At 42.7% G+C, this 19,943-nt stretch overlaps 1 protein-coding gene across 1 annotated transcript in view; it reads right to left on the reverse strand.

Annotated features, from left to right (window-relative positions):
* Positions 1–19,943, reverse strand: part of MAPKAP1 (mitogen-activated protein kinase associated protein 1) — a 280,354-nt gene that overhangs the window by 7,785 nt on the left and 252,626 nt on the right. The window contains 1 exon segment of the mRNA XM_023510481.1: positions 533–630. Coding sequence (XP_023366249.1) covers positions 533–630 — 98 coding nt within the window.

Consider the following 19,943-nt stretch of genomic DNA (forward strand, 5'->3'; position numbering starts at 1 on the left):
CGGTGGGGGCTGAGACTAGTTAGAGGCAAAGCTTGCTGGGGGCTGAGACTAGTTAGAGGCAAAGCTCAGTGGGGGCTGAGACTAGTTAGAGGCTAAGCCTACTGGGGGCAGGGACTGGGCCTGTCACTGTGAGACTCCAGGCACTGGCTGGGTGTGGGAGTGCTGAGGCTGGCAGTAAGTAACAAAGCCAGGGATGTTGGGAACAGGTTGCTAGAATCACCTTGAGTACAATTAAGGTGTCTTCTGAATAGTAATAACTTCCTTAGACTCTGCTCTGGGAACTTGAGGAGAGCCTGATAACGGTGGAGGAAAATAATACAGGAAAATCCAGGATTACTGGAGCTGAGGCCCTGGGTGTAGGTGCTCACCAGCAGGACAGCCAGTAAGGAGTAAGATTCCTCCTCTGTAAAACTGGGCCCAGGAGCCTTGTCCAGTGCTGGAGAGGCAGAAGGGCTATAGCCAGGCCTGGAACTATGTGGGTAGAAGCCAGGCCCACCCACCCACAGTCCCTGGGGTAGGAAGGAGCACTCACCTTGAGCACGATTTCATTGACGGTAGCAGCGTCCGATTCAAAGTAGAGGTGTTTATAGTCATGATTGCTTAGATATGTGAGTTTAAATATTGCGTGACCTGCAGAGAGAGAGAACGCCATGCTGAGGGTGTTCTGGTGAGTCACCTGTGGGAAGGGCCTCCCCTCATCATTCTAATTTAAGCAAGACCAAGTGGAGGCTGTGCAGCCCCCACTTTGCCCAGGGGTGGTCTGTTTTCTCAGCATAGGCTGGGCATAAAATGGACAATAAAAAGAGGACGATCAAATGCCTAGTTAGGTCCCATTCCCCTCTGAGTGTATTCAAGGGGGCGCCATATTAGTCAGGCTTTATGGAACCACTTTTCTATGACAATTACATGAAAAAGGAGGGATTTTTGGTTTGAGACAGGGTCTCATTCTGTTGCCCAGGCTGGAGTATAGTGACATCAGCCTAGCTTACTGCCACCTCAAACTCCCGGGCTTAAGGCTCCGCCTGCTTCAGCCTCCTGAATAGCTGGGACTACAAGTGTGTGCAACAATGCCCTGCTAGTTTTTTTGTAGAGATGGGGGTCTCACTCTTGCTTAGGCTGGTCTTGAACTCCTGGGCTCATGTGATCCTCCCACTTCAGCCTCCCAGAGTGCTGGGTGCTACCACATCTAGCCAGAAAAGGTGGTATTTTTAAGGGAGAAGGTCAATTAACCTCACATTATTACCTCCAAAATAAAATAACTGGTGCTTAAAGTCAATTAAGTGGGCAACAGGAAGAAGGGTCAACAGCAACAGTACTACAGAGGCTTCCCTCACAGCCCTGCGTTCTGCCGTAAACATGGGAGTCCTGCCTGGAGGGGCAGAATCCTGGTCTTGTGGCCTTGCTTGGAAGCTGCTTCCAAAGGTGTCTGGTCATTTCTACCCTGGAAGGACTGGGGTGGGGGACCACAAAAAGCTGGCATTTCACAAAGCAAACTGACCTCGAGGGTCAGACTTTCCGAATGCCAACATGACCTTGGTCCACATTCTTCCACACACCTTCCTATACCTTCAAAATGACCCATCATTTCTTCCTGTTCTAGCCTCATCTCACTCCACTGCCCCCCACTCACACCGGCCCTCCCTGCACTGGCCCTTCCCTTCCCTGAGATGTCCTCTCCAAGTGACCTGCATGGAAAAGGCATCATGATCCCTGGTGCCTTAGCTCAACTGGAACCTCCCTGGGCAAGATTTCATATTCTAGGCGCCCTTCGTGGGTGGGGGGACTCAGCCTATCAGCACATATTGTCTTTGGGTTCTGGGAGATCCCTGCTAACATTCTTCTTTCTCCTTAAGCTACTGCAGTTGGTTTCCATTACTGGCAAGCAAAGGAACACTGCCCAGGATAGACAGATATCTAGTCGGTGCTCAGTCAGCCTGCCTAGACCAAGGAGAAGCTAGTGACCTTGCTAACATAAAGGCCCCTTGAGAACTGCCCAGAAACGACTTTTCCTAGTCTGTTTCAACAGACCTTAGTGCTAAGATTAAAATTCTGATTCCCTTCCTGTTAGGCGTTCTTGTCCATTGTCCTTTTAATTGCAGCAGCAGCTGGTCATACTTATTAATTAATACTCTATCACCCATATTACTGTAAGTTCACCTCTTTCCCGGAGAAATCTTCTTTGTGACTTTATTTACAGTAGCTAATTTTTCAGATCTCCAAAAATAAACTGATATATGTTGTACATTTGCGGCCAGAAAAGTTGAGCCACTGGTATTTTATCCTGGAAATAGCATTATGATATACTAATTGTAACTATAAATCCTAAATTGAAAAAAATTAGCTAATCATTTCTGAAAAACCTCACTTTTAGTCACTTGACAAATTTAGCTTGATTCTAAACCATGGTACTGAAGTCTTAGGATTCTTGCCTGGAAGCAAATCACTGTTAACATAAATGATTTGTTTCTGCTAAAGAAGTGACTCTTACATGAGCAGACGCCTCTCTGTGTGAGTGTGCGTGTGTGAGTGTGTATTCATGCTCATGGGAGCCATCCTGGAACATGAGAATCTTGGTGTGACATTACTGTGTGGAGGAACAATGCGGGTATCTTTGTTGGCCATGCTGTGACCAAGCAGAGCCATCTCTGAAGGACACAGGGCTGTGAAGGACAGGGACACCTGTTCCAGGAGGCTTTACTGCTGACACTTGGCCATGACAGACACAGAGTCCAGGGCCTGGGGCTAGAAAGAACCAGAAGGTCTTAGGGAGGCCTGCAGACCTGAACCTTCGGGGTTCACTGACCACTTTGATAAGTGTCTTCTGGACTGTCTACACCACCTGCTCCTGCTTGTCACTGAGAAAAAACAAAACTCAAGATGCTAGAGCACGGTTTACCTGAGCAAATGAGATGCCACTAAAGACTTCCTGCACTTTAGGGAGAGCCCACATGGCTTGTGCGACATGCAGCTTGCATGGGCCTGCGAGCCTCAGGAAGGGGGCCTGGTGGCTAACCCTCACACAGTCACGTGGAAAAACAAGAGATCATCCCAAGCCGAGTCCGCTGAAAGGCTGAGTATTTGGGCCAGGTGATCCCAACACCTCATCCTCTGCATTTTGTACTTTCCTGTGCATGGGGGCTGTATGTGTCCCTTGCCTGTGCCTAGTGCTCATTCCAGTGTTCACTGAGGGAAAAGTGAAGAAGACAGGATGAGGAAGAGTGGTACCGAGCCCTGTCTCTCCTAGGCCTCTGATTTGTCCTTTCCGAGAAAGCATTCACACCACTGTGAGAAGGACACACGGAGAGTGGAGAGCAGAGAGCACGCCTAGGAGTACTTGAGTGCTTGTTATGTGAATTTTAACAACTACAGAGTGCAGATGTAGTAACTCAGCGGGGCAAGGAGGACACTCACTGCAGATAGCCTCCTCCTTGCTCTCTGGGAGAAATTATGAGCAAGAGCCCTGGGGTGCAAGCCCAGGTTAAAATCAGTAGCCACGTTCCCACTCCTGCTCGACACCAGGACATAGGGTTGACTTACTCAGAAACAGTTTTTGCTCTGCGTTTCCCCCTCGCTCCAGGATCCCTGTTTTGCTAGGTAGCCTGAAGGGCCATTTACTCAGCTCAGGATCTGCCAGGAGCACAGCTTAGTTATGATGAATGTTCAGAGAAGGTCAATGCTGGGAGCTGCTGGGGAGACACCGAGGCAGAGGTGGCTGGCCTCAAGAAGGGCATCAGGGACAATTTCTTGGAGAAGCTGACACCTGAGTCCTCTCAGAGGAGGACAGGAGCTAGCTGGATTAAGGTGGGGTGGAGAAGAGCAGAAGGGAGGAAGCCGCAACAGGGCATGGATAAGGCACAAACAAACATACAAGGTGGGGAGGCGTGATGTGAGACGGGGCAGGACAAAGGGCTGGGCATCCTGATTCATCAGCTGATGGGGGCTACCAGTGGGGTTTAGAAGCAGGGCAGAGACAGCTTGGCGCCTGTAGCACAGTGATTATGGCATCGGCCACATGCACCGAGGCTGGTGGGTTTGAACCCGGCCCAGGCCAGCTAAACAACAGTGACAACTGCAATAAAAAATAGCCGGGTGTTATGGCAGGCGCCTGTAGTCCCCGCTATTTGGGAGGCCGAGGCAAGAGAATCACTTAAGCCCAGGAGTTTGAGGTTGCTGTGAGCTGTGATGTCACAGCACTGTACCAAGCGCAACAAAGTGAGACTCTGTCTCAAAAAAAAAAAAAAAAAAAAGCAGGGCAGTGAAACACACAGACAAATTGTGTTTTAGGGCTCCCCCTAGCTCCCCAGTAACCAGCTGCTACAGTTAGCCAGGCAGGAACAAATGTGGTTTTGAGCTAGACTGGTACAGAGAGGATGAAGTAAAAGGGATTCAGTTGAGAACCAGAGAGAAGACAACGCTGGTGGGCCTGGGTACTCCTTTACAACAGAATAACAGCTAATAATGAGAATTCACACTTGCATAATCTCAGTCAAAAACCTACATATTCAAGTATAACAAGTTCATTGACCTCCTGCTGGAAATGAATCTGTCCATAAACGTGAATAATTTATGCTACATGGTAAAATTTCACTGGGGCTTTTGGGAAGAAGGAATCATCTGCACTTCAATACTGATGGAACAGAGTAAGTCAAGTCTGTTATCTGTTTTTTTTTAAAATAGCTTTTTTTTTTTTTATTAAATGATAGCTGTGTACTTTATCAGCCTGAAGAATCTCAAGGTTTACCTCAGGTAAAAGAAGAGAGGGTCAAAACGAGACCTTCTTAGCTGCATTCTACCAGGGAATCTGTCCTGGTGCACTGGAGGGAGTCAGACATGGACAGGTTACCTGAGAGAACTCCAAGACCACCAGCAGTCGGAAGGCAGTAAGCCGCAGGAGCAGACTGCCTTTCTAAAAATGTCAGCTCGGAAAAAATGATTATCAGTGTGATCTGAAAGAAAATGCAAAGTCTAATATTCCAATTAGTTCAAATTATTTTGCTTGGATCATTAAATTTTGTTTTGAAATTAAGGCATGACACAAGCCTGAGATGCATGAGCCTTGGTTAGGGTAGCTCAGTGGTTAGGGTACTGGCCACATGCTCTGTGGCTAGTGGGTTCGAACCCAGGCCTGCTAAACAACAACAATAACAGCCAGGCATTGTGGCAGGTGCTTGTAGTCCCAACTACTAGGGAGGCCGAGGCAAGAGAATTGCTTGAGCCCAGGAGTTTGAGGTTACTGTGAGCTATGCCATGGCACTCTACCCAGGGCAACAAAATGAGACTCTGTCTCAATATAAAAAAGAAAAGCATGAGCCTTGAAGTTAGGCCTAGGATGAAACTTCAGCTCTGCCATATTCCAGCTGCAGGGAATGGGCAAGGCACGAGCCCCCCAGGAGCTGGGGCTTGCCCAGCTGTGAGGGAGGGAACACAATCTGTCAGGTATCTCTTCACATCACCTATAACCCTGCACAGAGGAGGGCTCTATGGGTGGAGGTGATACTTCTTTTTTTTGTAGAGACAGAATCTCACTTTATTGCCCTCAGTAGAGTGCTGCGGTGTCACAGCTCACAGCAACCTCCAACTCCTGGGCTTAGGCGACTCTCTTGCCTCAGCCTCCTGAGTAGCTGGGACTACAGGTACCTGCCACAATGCCTGGCAATTTTTGTTGCAGTTTGGCCAGGGCTGGGTTTGAACCCACCACCCTCAGTGTATGGCGTCAGCGTCCTACTCACTGAGCCACAGGTACCACCCAGAAGTGATACTTCTTACAACTGTGATGGAGTTGATATTTGAAGATGAATTGCTCATTATTTTGGAGAAAAAAAGTATATATCAATACATTTATGGGGTACAATGTGCTGATTTCATATAGAATTAGGAACACTTACATCACACTGGTTAATATATACTTCATCTTGTTTACTAGTTATTGTGTTAAGACATTTCTACTCTATGAAAATTTTGTTTTTAAGTGGGCCTTCTTTGAGTAGACTTGCTTTTATAGTGCTATAGGAATAAAATGTGATACAGTGGGGTAAAATGTGGCACCTGAGGACTAGGCACACCTTCAGGGCAGACATGGAAACTGTATCCCTGCTCTGAATACTGAAATGGAAATCTGGATATGTAAAAATGTATTTGTACTTACGTATTATTTTCAAAGTAAAACAGAGAAGATGGAGTATCATATCAAGTATTAGCCACACAAATGCCAGCAGTGGACACATTGAGCTTTGTGCTACAACCTACCTTTTGCATTATGAATTTTAACTAAAACCAGAGGCTGTGCTGACAAAACAGATTCCTTGGCCAATACAGGGGAGAGGCCATCTGGAGAGGCTGCTAGGATCACGAGATGGGACAGCTGAAGCAGAGGACAGTGCTTTGCTACTGCTGCTGAAAGGGGTTCTCCTAGAGGGCCACTGCAAATCACTTGAAAGGAGGGTCTTTTCTGGCGTAGCCTGCTTGCTGGCCTTGCCGGGGGCTGGCAATGACTGGTCAGAGCTGAGGCTTCCAAACCAAGCCAAATTGGTACTGAGGACGTTGATACCTTGTGATGTTTGGTTTTAAAATCTTGTGGTATTTTACTAAGGAGAATGTTCTCCAAATCCATCCTGGTTACTCCAAAGGTGCAAAATCTCCATATTTTTAATAGCTGAATAGTATTCCGTGGTATATACATACCACAGTTTATTCACGTGTTGATGGGCACTTGGGTTGTTTCTACATCTTTGTGATTGTGAACTGAATTGCTGCAAAGATTTGAGTGCAAACTGCTCATAGTAAGAAATGTAGAGTTCCTGTGGTAAAATGTCTTTTTTTCATTTGGGTAAATGCCAGGTAGTGGGCATTTGGTCAAAGGTCAAATGGCAGGTCTACTTTAAGTTCTTTGAGGAATCTTAATACTTCTTTCCATCGAGGCTGTACTGTCCCACCAACAGTGTTCTCCTCTCTCCACACAGATGCCACACTTCTTTTTTTTTAAAGTTAACTTTTTAAGTAGATTTGTGCTGCTGTCACTCTGTTGGGTTTCTTATAACATTGTTAATATTAATTTTACTTTTCATTTTCTCAAATCACTAAAATAGCACATACCATAGTAACTTAGCACAAAATATAACATGATATATGCCGTGAATAATTCCCCAAATAGTTAAGTCTCCCAAAGGATATCCTCCCCAAAGGATATCTGTCCTTAAAAATATGCATCCTTAAATGACCTTTATAAAGTTATCAACATACAAAAGGAGTTACCTCAGAAAAATCTTAGTGTAAAAGATACCTCAATTCCTAGAACGTGGGAACTTTTTATAAGGGAAGAACTTGATTTGCCTCCCTATAACTGAGCTACATCAAAGTCAAGGGAACAGAAAATTCTCATTGGATTTCCTGGATTTCCTCACTGGTGGGAACACACATTTCCTTAGGCACAGCCATACTTTTCTTTAGGTCTCTGGTTTCTGGACTGAGACAACCCCCCTCCCTCTGGTGGGGTCCCTACTGTGAGCAGCAGTACTGAGCTGCCTGCCAGGAGCTTTAGTTTGGTTCGACTGGCTAAAGGTGGCACTCCTCCTGAGCAGCCCCACATGCAGCAGAGGCCTGGGGAACTGTAGTGAGCTCTCCAGCCTCTGGAACGTGGCCTGCATCTGACCTACTTACACTTCTGCCTACGTTTCTCAAACTCACACACACTCTCTCTTTCTTTCGTTCCTTCCTTTAAACATAATTAAGTCTCTAATTATAAGAACTCCCATGGCAATATGATTTCCCTCCTTCCTCTAATTTACTGAAAACATACTTGCTAAGGTCACTATGCCCTCGATGTTGAGGGATCTGGTAAAGGCTTCTTGGTTGTATTTGATACTACTACTTCAAGTCCTCTCTTCCCCAGGTTTCCATGGAGCCACAGTCACATGGCTCTCCAGGCCACTGCTCCAGTCAAGCTGTTCCTCATCTTTCCTTTGTGATCTTCTTGATGATGGTCCCCTGTGGTGTTCTATCCTTGATCCTCATCTCTTCTAACTCTACTTTTCTCCTGTTCCAGGTTTGCCCTTAGGTTTTAATCACTACACAGACATAATCACTGTACATATATACTGATGATTCTGAAGCACTTATTTGGCCTAGACCTTTCTTCAGGGTTTCAGAGCCAACGAGCAGGTACAAGTGCCATCTTCACATGGCCCCCGGTGTGACATGCCCAGAACTGATATGAACATCTCCCCTTAAATCAAAAGTGCTAATGCATATGGTGGCCTCACCAGGTACCAAGGCAAGTTCCAGGCACTTGGTCCTCCAGTTTCCACATGCTTATCCTCCGGGCTTCTCTATCCCGCGGCTGTACCCAGCCAGGTTCTGACCATCTACTGCCTCCTCTCTGGTTTTCCTAATTTTGATCATGTCTTCTTCAGGTCCAAACATCTAACCCACAAGAGTCATCCTTTTAAAACACACGTCTGGACGTGTCACCACCTCCTGCCAACCCCCACTTAACACCGCAAACTCTGCAGTACTTCTTTTCCTACCACCCTTAGAATAAAGTCCAAGCGTTTTAAGATGATTTTCAAGACCCTAGAATGGTAGTTCTATACTCTTAAACATTACTGAGGAGCTCAAAACGCTTATGTTTATGTGAATTATACCTACTAATATTTGTTGTGTTAGAAATTAAGAAAATCTATTAATTTGTTAAAAATAAAAACTCATCATATATAACACAAACATATTGTTGAATGGAAAAGCCCTTATATTTACCTAAATTAAAAATAACTTTTTAATAAGAATAGCATTATTTTATATTTTAAAAATCTCTTTAATAATTGATTTAACAAGAAACCAGCAGGATTATCCTATCTGCTGCTGCATTCGATCCACCATAATATATTGCTCTGGCTGAAGTATAAGAGGAAATGCCAGTCTCAGACAGATAAGATATATTTTTAGAAAGGGGAGGCATATTTTAACATTTTCTTTGTAAATATTCCTCTTTGATATACTATACCAAACATGATCAATAGTAGTTTCTTACAGATTACTTGCAATGTAGAATAAAAACCACCTTAATAACTTTTTGTACTCTGTTACATTAAAATCTATTGGTCTGTCTTAGGTTTGCCTCTTTCCTCTTGTCTGATTTCATAACATCACGCAGCAGTCTGGAAAGTATCGGTTAATCAAGTTATGCAGATCTTCTAAATGTTGACATATTTCACTGTATGATATAAAAAAAAAAATCGGCTTGGCACCTGTGGCTCAAGTGGCTAAGGGGCCAGCCACAAACACCCAAGGTGGCGGGTTCAAATCCAGCCTGGGCCTGCCAAACAACAATGACGACTGCAACCAAAAAATAGCCGGGCGTTGTGGCAGGCGCCTGTGGGCCCAGCTACTTGGAGGCTGAGGCAGGAGACTCACTTGAGCCCAGGGGTTGGAGGTTGCTGTGAGCTGAAATGCCATGGTACTCTACCCAGGGGGACAGCTTGAGGCTCCTGTCTCAAAAAATAAATAAATAAATAAATAAAAAATCAGGGGCGGCGTCTGCGGCTCAAGGAGTAGGGCGCCAGCCCCATATACCAGAGGTGGTGGGTTCAAACCTGACCCTGGCCAAAAACTACCAAAAAAAAAAAATCACATTCAAGCTTGGCACCTGCAGCACATTGATTACAGTGCCGGCCACATGCACTGAGGGTGGTGGGTTTGAACCTGGGCCAGGCCAGCTAAACAACGACAACTGCAACAAAAAGCAGCCAGGCGTTGTGGGGGGTACCTGTAGTCCCAGCTACTTGAGAGGCTGAGGCAAGAGAATCGCTTAAGCCCAAGAGTTTGAGGTTGCTGTGAGCTGTGACACCACAGCTCTCTACTGAGGGTGACATAGTGAGACTCTGTCTCAAAAACAAACAAACAAAAAAACCCCCACATTCATTAATATCACCACTGGACTTATCAGGAAAGTCTTTAAGCAACGAGAAGCAAAGCTCATAGCGATGGAAACAAGTTTCCCAAAATCCTAATTTTTACCTGAAACCTTGAATTTCTTTTTACTTGAAAGCTTGTTTTTCTTGAAGTGACAGGGTCACTTCACAATAGTCAAGTCTGAATAACCATACTTTGTCAGCTGTTCTTCCAAGTAATAATGATGTTCCATGAAATAAATGGCTAGTTCAGTTTGCAACTCAACTGGAAGTGCTTTTCCTTTAGATAAGCACGTCCTCCCTTCTACGTGCGGCAGAAGCGCTCTGTGTACTTCAGCAAGTAAATTAGGAACAACGGTTTATAGAGGCCTTCTGGGGCTTTAATTTCTGGGTAACGTTCTAACGAAATACCGCATGGCATTTCAATATCCAAGTATTGGTTAAGTTTTATTCTTTAGCTTTTAGAGAAGTAGACAGGAAGTAAGTTCTGTATCTGGAAATTTCCTCCTTGGAGGGACTTTAGTCTGTGACAAGATTGAGTTTTCAAGTACTCTGTGGGAGGCTAAATTGTAACAATGAACCTCATCTATACAGAATCATTGGAGTGAACAGTTAGGGTAACCTTTGTGCAAAATGCCTTTTTCCATTTTTAAGCATTAAAATTCCATATCACACTCCTTCTTCCTGTCTTAGAGTATAAGGAAATTACTGTTTGATCATGTTCATCTATGCTATGATACATCATGAACATCACCCATGCCACAAAAATTATTCCAAACTGCAATGCTGACTGACTTCTTGGACTGCTTTTTGAATTTTTATTTCAGGGTACAAAGAATTAGGTTACAATGTTTGCATTTGTTAGGTATAGTCCCTTTTGTAGTTGTGTCCTGTCTCTAGAAGCTGTGCCATATACCTCCACGTTGTGCCCTAATATTAAGTGGGAGCACGCCAATCCCCTCTCTCCTTCCTCCTCCTCCCACCTTCATTTTCTTCTTTTGTGTAGGTTTCTATTAGATTGTCTACTGGTTTTATGTTAGTATTGTGTACACTTGATACTCGCTTTTACATTCTTTTTTAGACAGAGTCTCACTTTATCACCCTTGGTAGAGTGCCGTGGTGTCACACAGCTCATAGCAATCTCCAACTCCTGGGCTTAGGTGATTCTCTTGCCTCAGCCTCCTGAGTAGCTGGGACTACAGGCGCCCACCACAATGCCTAGCTATGTTTTTGTTGCAGTGTGGCCGAGGCTACCTGCCACCCTCAGTATATGGGGCCGGCATCCTACCCACTGAGCCACAGGCGCTGCCCAAGATAATGAGCATTTTTTCATGTGTTTGTAGGCCATGTGCCTGTCTTCTTCAGAGAAGTTTCTGTTCAAGTCTCTTGCCCACATAGAAATGGGGCAGAAATGTTCTTTCCTAATAATTAGTTTGAGTTCTCTACGGATTCTAGTTATCAGACCTTTGTCAGAAGCATAACCTGCAAAAGTCTTCTCCCATTCTAAAGGTTGTCTATTAGCTTTACTTTCTGTGCTCTTGGTTGTGCAGAAGCTTTTTAGTTTGATCAGATTCCAGTAACGTATTTTTGGTGTTGCTTTGAAGGAAAATTGAAAACATTTCCACTCAGATCAGGAACTAGGCAAGGATGCCCACTATCTCCACTGCTATTCAACATAGTAATGAAAGTTTTAACCATTGCAATCAGGCAAGAGAAGCCGATCAAGGGTATCCAAAAGGGGTCAGAGGAGATCAAACTCTCACTCTTTGCAGATGATATGATCCTATACCTGGAAAATCCCAGGGACTCAACTACAAAACTCTTAGAAGTGATCATGGAAAACAGCAGCGTTTCAGGATACAAAATCAATACTTATAAATCAGTAGCTTTTATATATGCCAACAACAGTCAAGATGAAAATAGAGTCAAAGACTCTATTCCTTTTATAGTAGTGCCAAAGAAGATGAAATATCTGGGAATATACCTAACAAAGGACATGAACGATCCCTATAAAGAGAATTATGAAATTCTGAGAAAAGAAATAGCTGAGGATGTTAACAAATGGAAAAAGATACCATGCTCACAGCTGGGAAGAATCAACATCGTTAAAATGTCCACACTACACAAAGCAATCTACAGATTTAATGCAATTCCTATTAAAGCACTGTCATACTTCAAAGAACTTGAAAAAATAGCACTTCATTTTATATGGAATCAGGAAAAACCTTGAATAGCCAATATATTACACTTAGAAATAAAAACAAATCAGGACTTAACTACTCTTATTAGTGAATTATTTTTATTCTGGTATTATACGGCTCAGCTCTGTAATTTTCTCTTGATTCTTTTTTAATAGTTTTCACTTCTTTTTGAAATCTTTTCCTTGAAGTCCTTGAATATATTTATCATAGCTAATTTTAAAGAATGTGTCTGTTAATCCTATCATCCCTGCCATTTCTGGCTTTATTTTTATTGACGGGTTTTCCTTCTAATTATAGAACACATTTCCTCACTTCTTTGCATGTCTAGTACTGTTTGATTGAATGCTAGGCATCATAAACGTACATTTTGGGGTATCTGCATTACACTGCTGTCCTTTACAGAATGTTGTTCTGGCAGGCAGCTAATTGACTTGTGGATGAGTTTGATCCTTTCAAGATTCCTTTTAAGGCTTTGTTTGACCAGGACTAGAGCAGACTTTAATCTATGCTAGTTTAGTTCTACTCCTGAAGTATGGCCTTTCTGGAATCACTACTAAATACGCTGGTTGACCAGAACTCTAGTTTATGGCTCCCCAACTTTTGGTCTTTGAGAGGTCCTGCCACAGGCATGCACAGCTTAGTGGACAGTGAAAGATGCAAGGAAGAGCTCCTTCTCAGTGTGGGTCCCTCTTCTCTATGCTCTGTTCTGTATGTATTTACTCTGCAAATTCCAGTTTACACTCTTATCTCTGTTCCAGCTCAGTGAGACTGTAACATTCTCCTTGGGTTCTTTCCTCTCCTGGTGGAAAGCTGAGGTGATGGTCAGTTGCATCTTCTTTTTTTCCTTTCCCTTAGGAATCCTATAATGCCTATTTTCCAATGTCTGAAAATAGTTTATAATTTGTCCAGTTTTCTAGTCATTCATGATTAAAAAAAAAAAGACTAAGCTGATAGCAGTTACTCTGCCTTGGAAGTTGCATATAGGAGTACCTTGGTTTTAATGAAACTATAGCTTACTTTTTCCGTGTCTATGAGAATAACTTAAAATGTAAGCATCCTGTTTATTTATTATGAAAACACAATTTGGAGCTTGGCAGGAGGCAAGGGAAAACAGATTTTCCCATCATCTATCCAGCTGAGAAATCTTTCACACAGAGTTTTTCAGTAGGGAAAAGCTCCTGCCCTTACCCTTTTCTCGATTAGGATCTCTACTGATGTTAAAAATCAAGAAAGAATGAATTTGAGGAAATGGTAATCAAAATATAGGAAAATGCAAATGTATGCAAATGTTTCATTATACCTAGATAATTGTTTGGTTATTATAGGTCCATGAGGCCCAAGTTAACAATTAAGTGAAAACTTAATAGCAAGAACAAGGCTTCTCCCAGGAGGAAAAAAAGTTGATACTCTCAAAATGTTTTCCACTCTAAGCCTATCAATACTCCAATCAACACAAACAAATTCTTTCCTGTTTATTAGTAAGTCCTGTACAAAAATGAAGAAAATTTACAGAGAATGTAAGAAAACTCACTGAGTATCTCCTCCACACTGGCCACCTTTCCTCACAAATATAGACATTCTTACATATTACGTAAATGTACCCCAACAGCCCCTGTGAGCAACTGTCATACCTGATGATAAATATGGGAGGTGTTTTACTTCTATCAACTGTATGGGGCTCAGAGGAGAATATCCTGACTCCTAAATTCATAGTGCTGACTCTTCCAGAGACCACTGCACTGAAACACCTTTTTTTCTAGGAGCTACAGAAAGGCCAGCAGGTTGGTTCCATCTATCATTGCTAAGGGTGAACAGCAATAGTAGTTCAAGAGCAAGATGTCAGGTTTGCCTTGTCACTATCACCTTGAGAGCCTCTCCACTGTGCCTCAAATCTCTTTTTGAAGAGCCACACTTGCTGTTGGCTGATCCAAATTCTAAAAGCACTTTATTTATTTATTTATATATTTCTTGGAGACAAAGTCTCACTCTGTCGCCCTGGCTGGAGTGCAGTAGAATCATCATAGGTCACTGCAACCTCCAATTCCTGGGCTTAAGTGATCCTCTTGTCTCAGCCTCCCAAGTAACTAGGACTACAAGTGTGAGCCACCAAACCTGGCTAAATGTTTTTCTATTTTTTTTTGAGACAGAGTCTTACTATGTTGCCCTTGGTAGAGAGCTGTGGCATCACAGCTCACAGCAACCTCAAACTCCTGGGGTTAAGCGATTCTCTTGCCTCAGCCTCCCAAGTAGCTGGGACTACAGGCACCCTCTACAACACCTGGCTATATCCTTTGTGCAGGTGTCATTGTTATTTAGCAGGCCTGGGCTGGGTTAGAACCCACCAGCCCCAGTGTATGTGGCCAGCACCCTCACCACTGAGTATGGGTGCCGAGCCGTGTTTTTCTATTTTAGAAGAGACGGTGTGTTTGCTCTTGCTCAGCCTAATCTAGAACTCCTGACTTCAAGCAATCATCTACCTCAGCCTTCTAGAGTGCTAGCTTTATAGGTATGAGCCACCATGCCCAGCCTAGAAGCACTTTTAAATGTTTAGCATAGGCCAGGTGTGGTGAGTGCCTGTAATCCCAGCACTTTGAGAGGCTGAGGCAGGAGGATCACTTAAGCCCAGAAGTTCAAGTTTGCAGTGAGCTATGATTGTGCCACTGCCCTCCAGCCTAGGTGACAGAGCAAGAATCTATTTCTAAAAAATAAAAAAATAAGAACAAATACAAATAAAAGATAGATAAATACATGATGTAGCTAGGCAGGGTGAGAGAAAGAGTCATCAAATACTGAGTATCCTGGACGGAAGCTGCTAGATTTCTGGAGGATGTAGCTGGGAACATTGATTGGCATACCTAGTGCAAAAGTCAGATGTCAACAAATGACAACCAAGTCTGTCAACTGGCTCACATGCAAACAGGGACCCAGCCAAAGCTACCCAGCCCCAGCGAACTGTTCCCTGAAACACAGTGATGGCCTATTAACAGCAGACTGCAGCTTGAGGTTCCTGGAAACCAGACTGGGTCAGAGAAGCTGAGAATGGAATCTGACATTAGATGATACAGCCCTAGGCTTATAGTTTTTCTCCACTTTTGTCCTGGCATACACTCCAGATCTTTCCCTCCCACACACTTGGAAAAACTGAGGTGGACCCCCTGGTTGCCGAAACCCGTCTCCTCGTCAGCTCCCTTGTTTTGGAAGGTGATGATAAATAAATCAAAATGCACTAAGCAGCACTTCCACAGGCACTCGCCTCCTTCACTGAACGTGCACCTCATCAATCACACTATTGTCTGCTTGAAAGGCGAGCCTTGTAAATGTCATATCCACTCAGGCCCAAGGAGAGGCGCATCCAAATGCAGCAACGAGTTTTAATTGGATAGTGTAATTAAACTAAAAAACCCCAGCAGACTCCCTTTGACAGGATAGATGAAGACCCCTTTTAATAGGGCTAGGAAACATATCTGTTAAAAGGATGAGGCACTGCCTGCTCCTGATTGTGCTCCAGAGGACTCTTATGAAAAGGCAATTCAATAACTGGGGCATTTAATATGTTAGAGTCCATTGTGTTCTGTAATCAGGCAGTACTTACCGTATTTGATCTGGAACTTTTGAAATAAGTCCTTGTCAGAGAATAAAAACACAACATAGCTTGCCCACCTAATGTTTACTGTGCCAAGACCTCCTGGGAGTTGACAGAGGCTGAGGAGGGGTTGCAGGTCTATTGGAGCATAAATGCAGGTGCCTTACCTACGGGGGCCTACAGTGTGCCAGCATGGCCACAAATATCCATCCATTCACTTTGGGGCTATAGCTTTTTCAACCAGCAGTGGCTAATCTCACCCTCATCCTCTTTCATACGTTCTTGAGAGCATCTAAAGAATATGACAAAATTCCTAGGTATCTCCTCCTTTAGCAACTAGAATGAATGCCTATCTGTCAAAGAGAGAGAGTTCTCTGCTAGAACTACCCCTGTCAAATAGGGAGAAAAGAGAAAAGAAATCAGGTGGTCAGAGGATTCAATGTGTGGGCTGGGGAGTGCTCAGGTTGACGTTAGTAACAAGAGTGATCCTTCTGCCATTCTCCCTGCTTTCCTTTGTTGGGAGAGGAGGTGGGGCTCACACACTGGCATATTCAGACACACAGTCCGTGTATCTCTACAAAGCCTGCGGCTTCACAAACAATGTAACAGAATTAGTGAAAACAAGTGAAGAGGTTTGTATATGCATAGGACTACATTACAAGTAGTGCATGACAATCCCATTTAGATGGAATGCTAGTGTCTCAAGGACATGTTCAGGGAACCCAGAATCCGGGTGAATCGACAGCCTCTGAGGAAGTTGTCTGAGAGTACAGAAGTGAGATTTCAGACTTCTGCATCTCTAGTGTTCCAAAAACAGCTAGATGCTTTGGTTTAGTCACACAAACCTCGAAGTAAGTTTCCCTAGGCCTTCAGACTGATTTTTCTTTTTTAAGGATGATGAAGGATTTGTTTCATGACTGCTTTTACTTCCCCATAAAGTCTGCTCAGAGCTCTTTGCAAACCTATGAACATTCCTAATACTGGTCTTTCACTATGGGTTGATGAACCCATTAAGAACATATAAGTGAATACATATAATCTGTGAAAACTGGATACTGAATTAAACCATCAAATACCTTTAGGTTTAAATGAAAACTACATAAAAGCATTTCAGCCATCAATTTGGCTATCACTTCTAGCCAGTATGAATTCTGCTGGAAAAGCTATTTTCGTGCAGATGTGGAATTCAATGGGAAAGACTGACTCGTGTACCAACATCAATCAAAATGTCGACTTCCCTGGCAGCTCTCAACAGTAAGGCAGGTTCAAAGGTCACAGGATAAAGAAAAAGCCAAGCTCTGGTTCAGCTCTAATATCTCCTCAGTAGAAGTCTTGCAAAAGTACCCCCTTCTGTATTAGCCTTGCTTTCATTAATCTTCTTGCCATCTTCTTTAACTAGTCATGCAGAACCGCTCGATAGCAAGACGTATAATGGGGAAGGCCCTGTGCCTATTACCACGTTAACATTCTCTTAAGCCCCTAGTGCAACAATGGAACAGGAAGGCAAAGGAAATCTGTGACTGCAGGGTGCAGTGCAGGCAATTCAATTACAGCCTGGGCTTACCTATGTACTTCTGACCCATGCAACACAAGAGGCCTTTGTGTCTAACTGGCTTGGCCATTAAGGTTGCTGAAGATCACAACAATGCTGATCTTTTCTATTTAAGCTAAATCAATGTGGACAAATCATTATTCAGTAGCTTTAATTTAATTAGTAAATTAAATACACTACTTTACAAATCTTGTCAAGTACTTATGAAAAGAAAAGATTCATTTAAGCGGGAGGTCACCAATAAGCCCAGCTAATTTAACTCGTAGTCTTAACTGAATCTCATCTCAAAAATCCAAGTTCTAGTCAAGAGGGTTTAACAATCTCCTAGAGTTGTGGTTAACTCTCAAACCCAAAGAGTAATCAAGACAGTGTTTTGGATAAAAAGAAAAAATGAAACAAAACCTCCCCCAACATAACCAGCATCAACAGAATCAGATTTCCTTTAAATTATACTATTGCAAAAGAACGTAATCAGGTTACCTCTATTATGTTGCTTCCTTAAGGTTTTATATGATCTATACTTAATTGAGATACAGCGCTCTTTTCAGCTATAAAGACGACAGCTACTTTATTAAGGTTTAAATCTGATTTCTTAATGATAGGCTGCTTCCTTTAAAGACTGTAGGTCTGTACAACCTTCTTATGATAAAACCAGACCCGGTATGGTTGAGTCTGGTACTCAAATATAGCCTAAGTCCCTGATAGACACCAGTTTCACAGAAAGGTCCTTGTTTTTATTTTAAGCTAGCACTTAAAAACGGAGCCCATGGCATTCAAAGCCTGTGTCTAGAGCTACGTTAAGACTGGAAAATCATTTCTCTAAGGCAATTTTAACATGGTAGTTTGTGATATGGAAACATTCTCCTTTCCTATGTGCTAGAACATCCTTGATTAGTTAAAATGAATTAATACTAATTAATCTTTTAGACATTTGTGACATCTTTCAAAATTGTAAAAGATATCCTATGAAGTAGCAAAATCGGAATGAGAAATCACTGAATTGAATAATAATAATTATAATGGCAGCATAATCTTTTCTTTTTAATCCAGAAAGGCAGAATTTATTCTTAATATCTCAGGGCTTGAGATATACAGATTTTCTCAACTAACTCTTTCAAGAGCCTATACTTCTATGTGCAATTTTTTTAAAGGCATGTATCTATTTAGTCATTAAGTTCCAGGTCCTTAAACACTCACAGGGACAGAGCAATAAATCTTCCCTCTGGGAACCTGGCCTAAGAGAGAGAAGTCGAGGGTAAAGGAAAGAGAGCCACAGAACTACTATTTATGAAGCTCGGCTTCAGACCCTGGGTCTTTCTGATCTCACAATATGTGTAATTATGTGTTTCACTGCAGCCGTTCAAATGCTCAGTCCCTTTGCCAAGTCAGCTATTCACACACTTTTTGGATATGGCATCAATTAAACTTGAGTTGTGTTCCTTATGACGACCAAATTAATGGTTTGACAGCAGCTTTCTCAATAAACACTGCAAACTGGCCATATTCAAAGGTTTTAAAAACCATTTCTTTTCTGTTCAAAATTCTGACAAACATGTCTCAAGCAAGACTGGGGACAACTTCATTATACTCCCAACACTTAATGCCTTTTTGTGAAGAAGGCTGTTTAATAACACGTCTGCTCTGTTTTCACAACTAAATTATTCCAGTTGGTCACACGTTCCAGTCTTCAGAAAGACACTTGTGTTACGAGAGATAAAAACATGAAAAAAGAAATATATTGCAGAAATCAAAAACCTTATCTACTTCTAGACTCTCTTTCTTTGCCATGATTCATTCAAGAAGGCCCCAAGAATAATTTTTGATGTAAACTCAGCTACAAACATATATCACCATGCTGATAAAAATCACAGGCTAAACTTATGAAATATAGTGACTTTCATTTCTTTAGGGATGTTAAAATAACTTTTTTCTAAGGTTCAACCGACACAAAAGATAAAAAGGATTACTATTAATCCTTAAAAAAAAGAAAGAAAGGAAGACGCCCCATAGATTAATTCTGGGATCTGATCATAGTCTGAGGATGAACTTTTTAGACTGAGTCACTGAATTAATTTGAAGAAGATACTGGAAATCATAAAACATATAGCATCGAGCTGATTCATTTAATACATCCTTATTCGGCACTTTACACATAAATTACATCAAATAACTTTGGTTTCTAAATTCTAGCCTCTTCAATTTCATGTCACAAACCACTGAGGGCAACTTGATGCAGAAGCCAGATCCTGGGTCAATCAGTTCAGTACAGCGATGAGGATGGAAAGGAGGGGCACACTTTGTAAATAAACACAGTGCAGAGGTACTATACTAGAGCTATGTACAAACTTCTGGGGGCAAAGTTAACAAAGAAAGCCTGACATTGGAGCTAAATCTTGAAAAATCAGTGGGCTGAGTTTGGGGAGGTAGAAATGTCTGTTAGGTAGAGGAAGGGTCAGGGTTGAAAGTGTATTCCAGCAGTGGGAACAGCAGAAGCACAAAATGCATTGTGTGCAAGCAGTTCACAGTGACCGTAGTCCAAATCGGAGATGGGAAATTATGGGCTATGAGGTTAGAGTAGGCAGCTTGTTGTCAATGTCTGCAAAGACTATGCTGAGGAATGTGAATTTTATTTTGTTGACCTGTTAACTTTCAAATCTTTTTTTTAAGAAGCAAAATTTGTTTATCAGCTGACATTTTTCTTT

Source organism: Otolemur garnettii, unplaced genomic scaffold, assembly GCF_000181295.1.
Source record: "Otolemur garnettii isolate 467f Iridium unplaced genomic scaffold, OtoGar3 scaffold00014, whole genome shotgun sequence".
Lineage (NCBI taxonomy): Eukaryota > Metazoa > Chordata > Mammalia > Primates > Galagidae > Otolemur > Otolemur garnettii.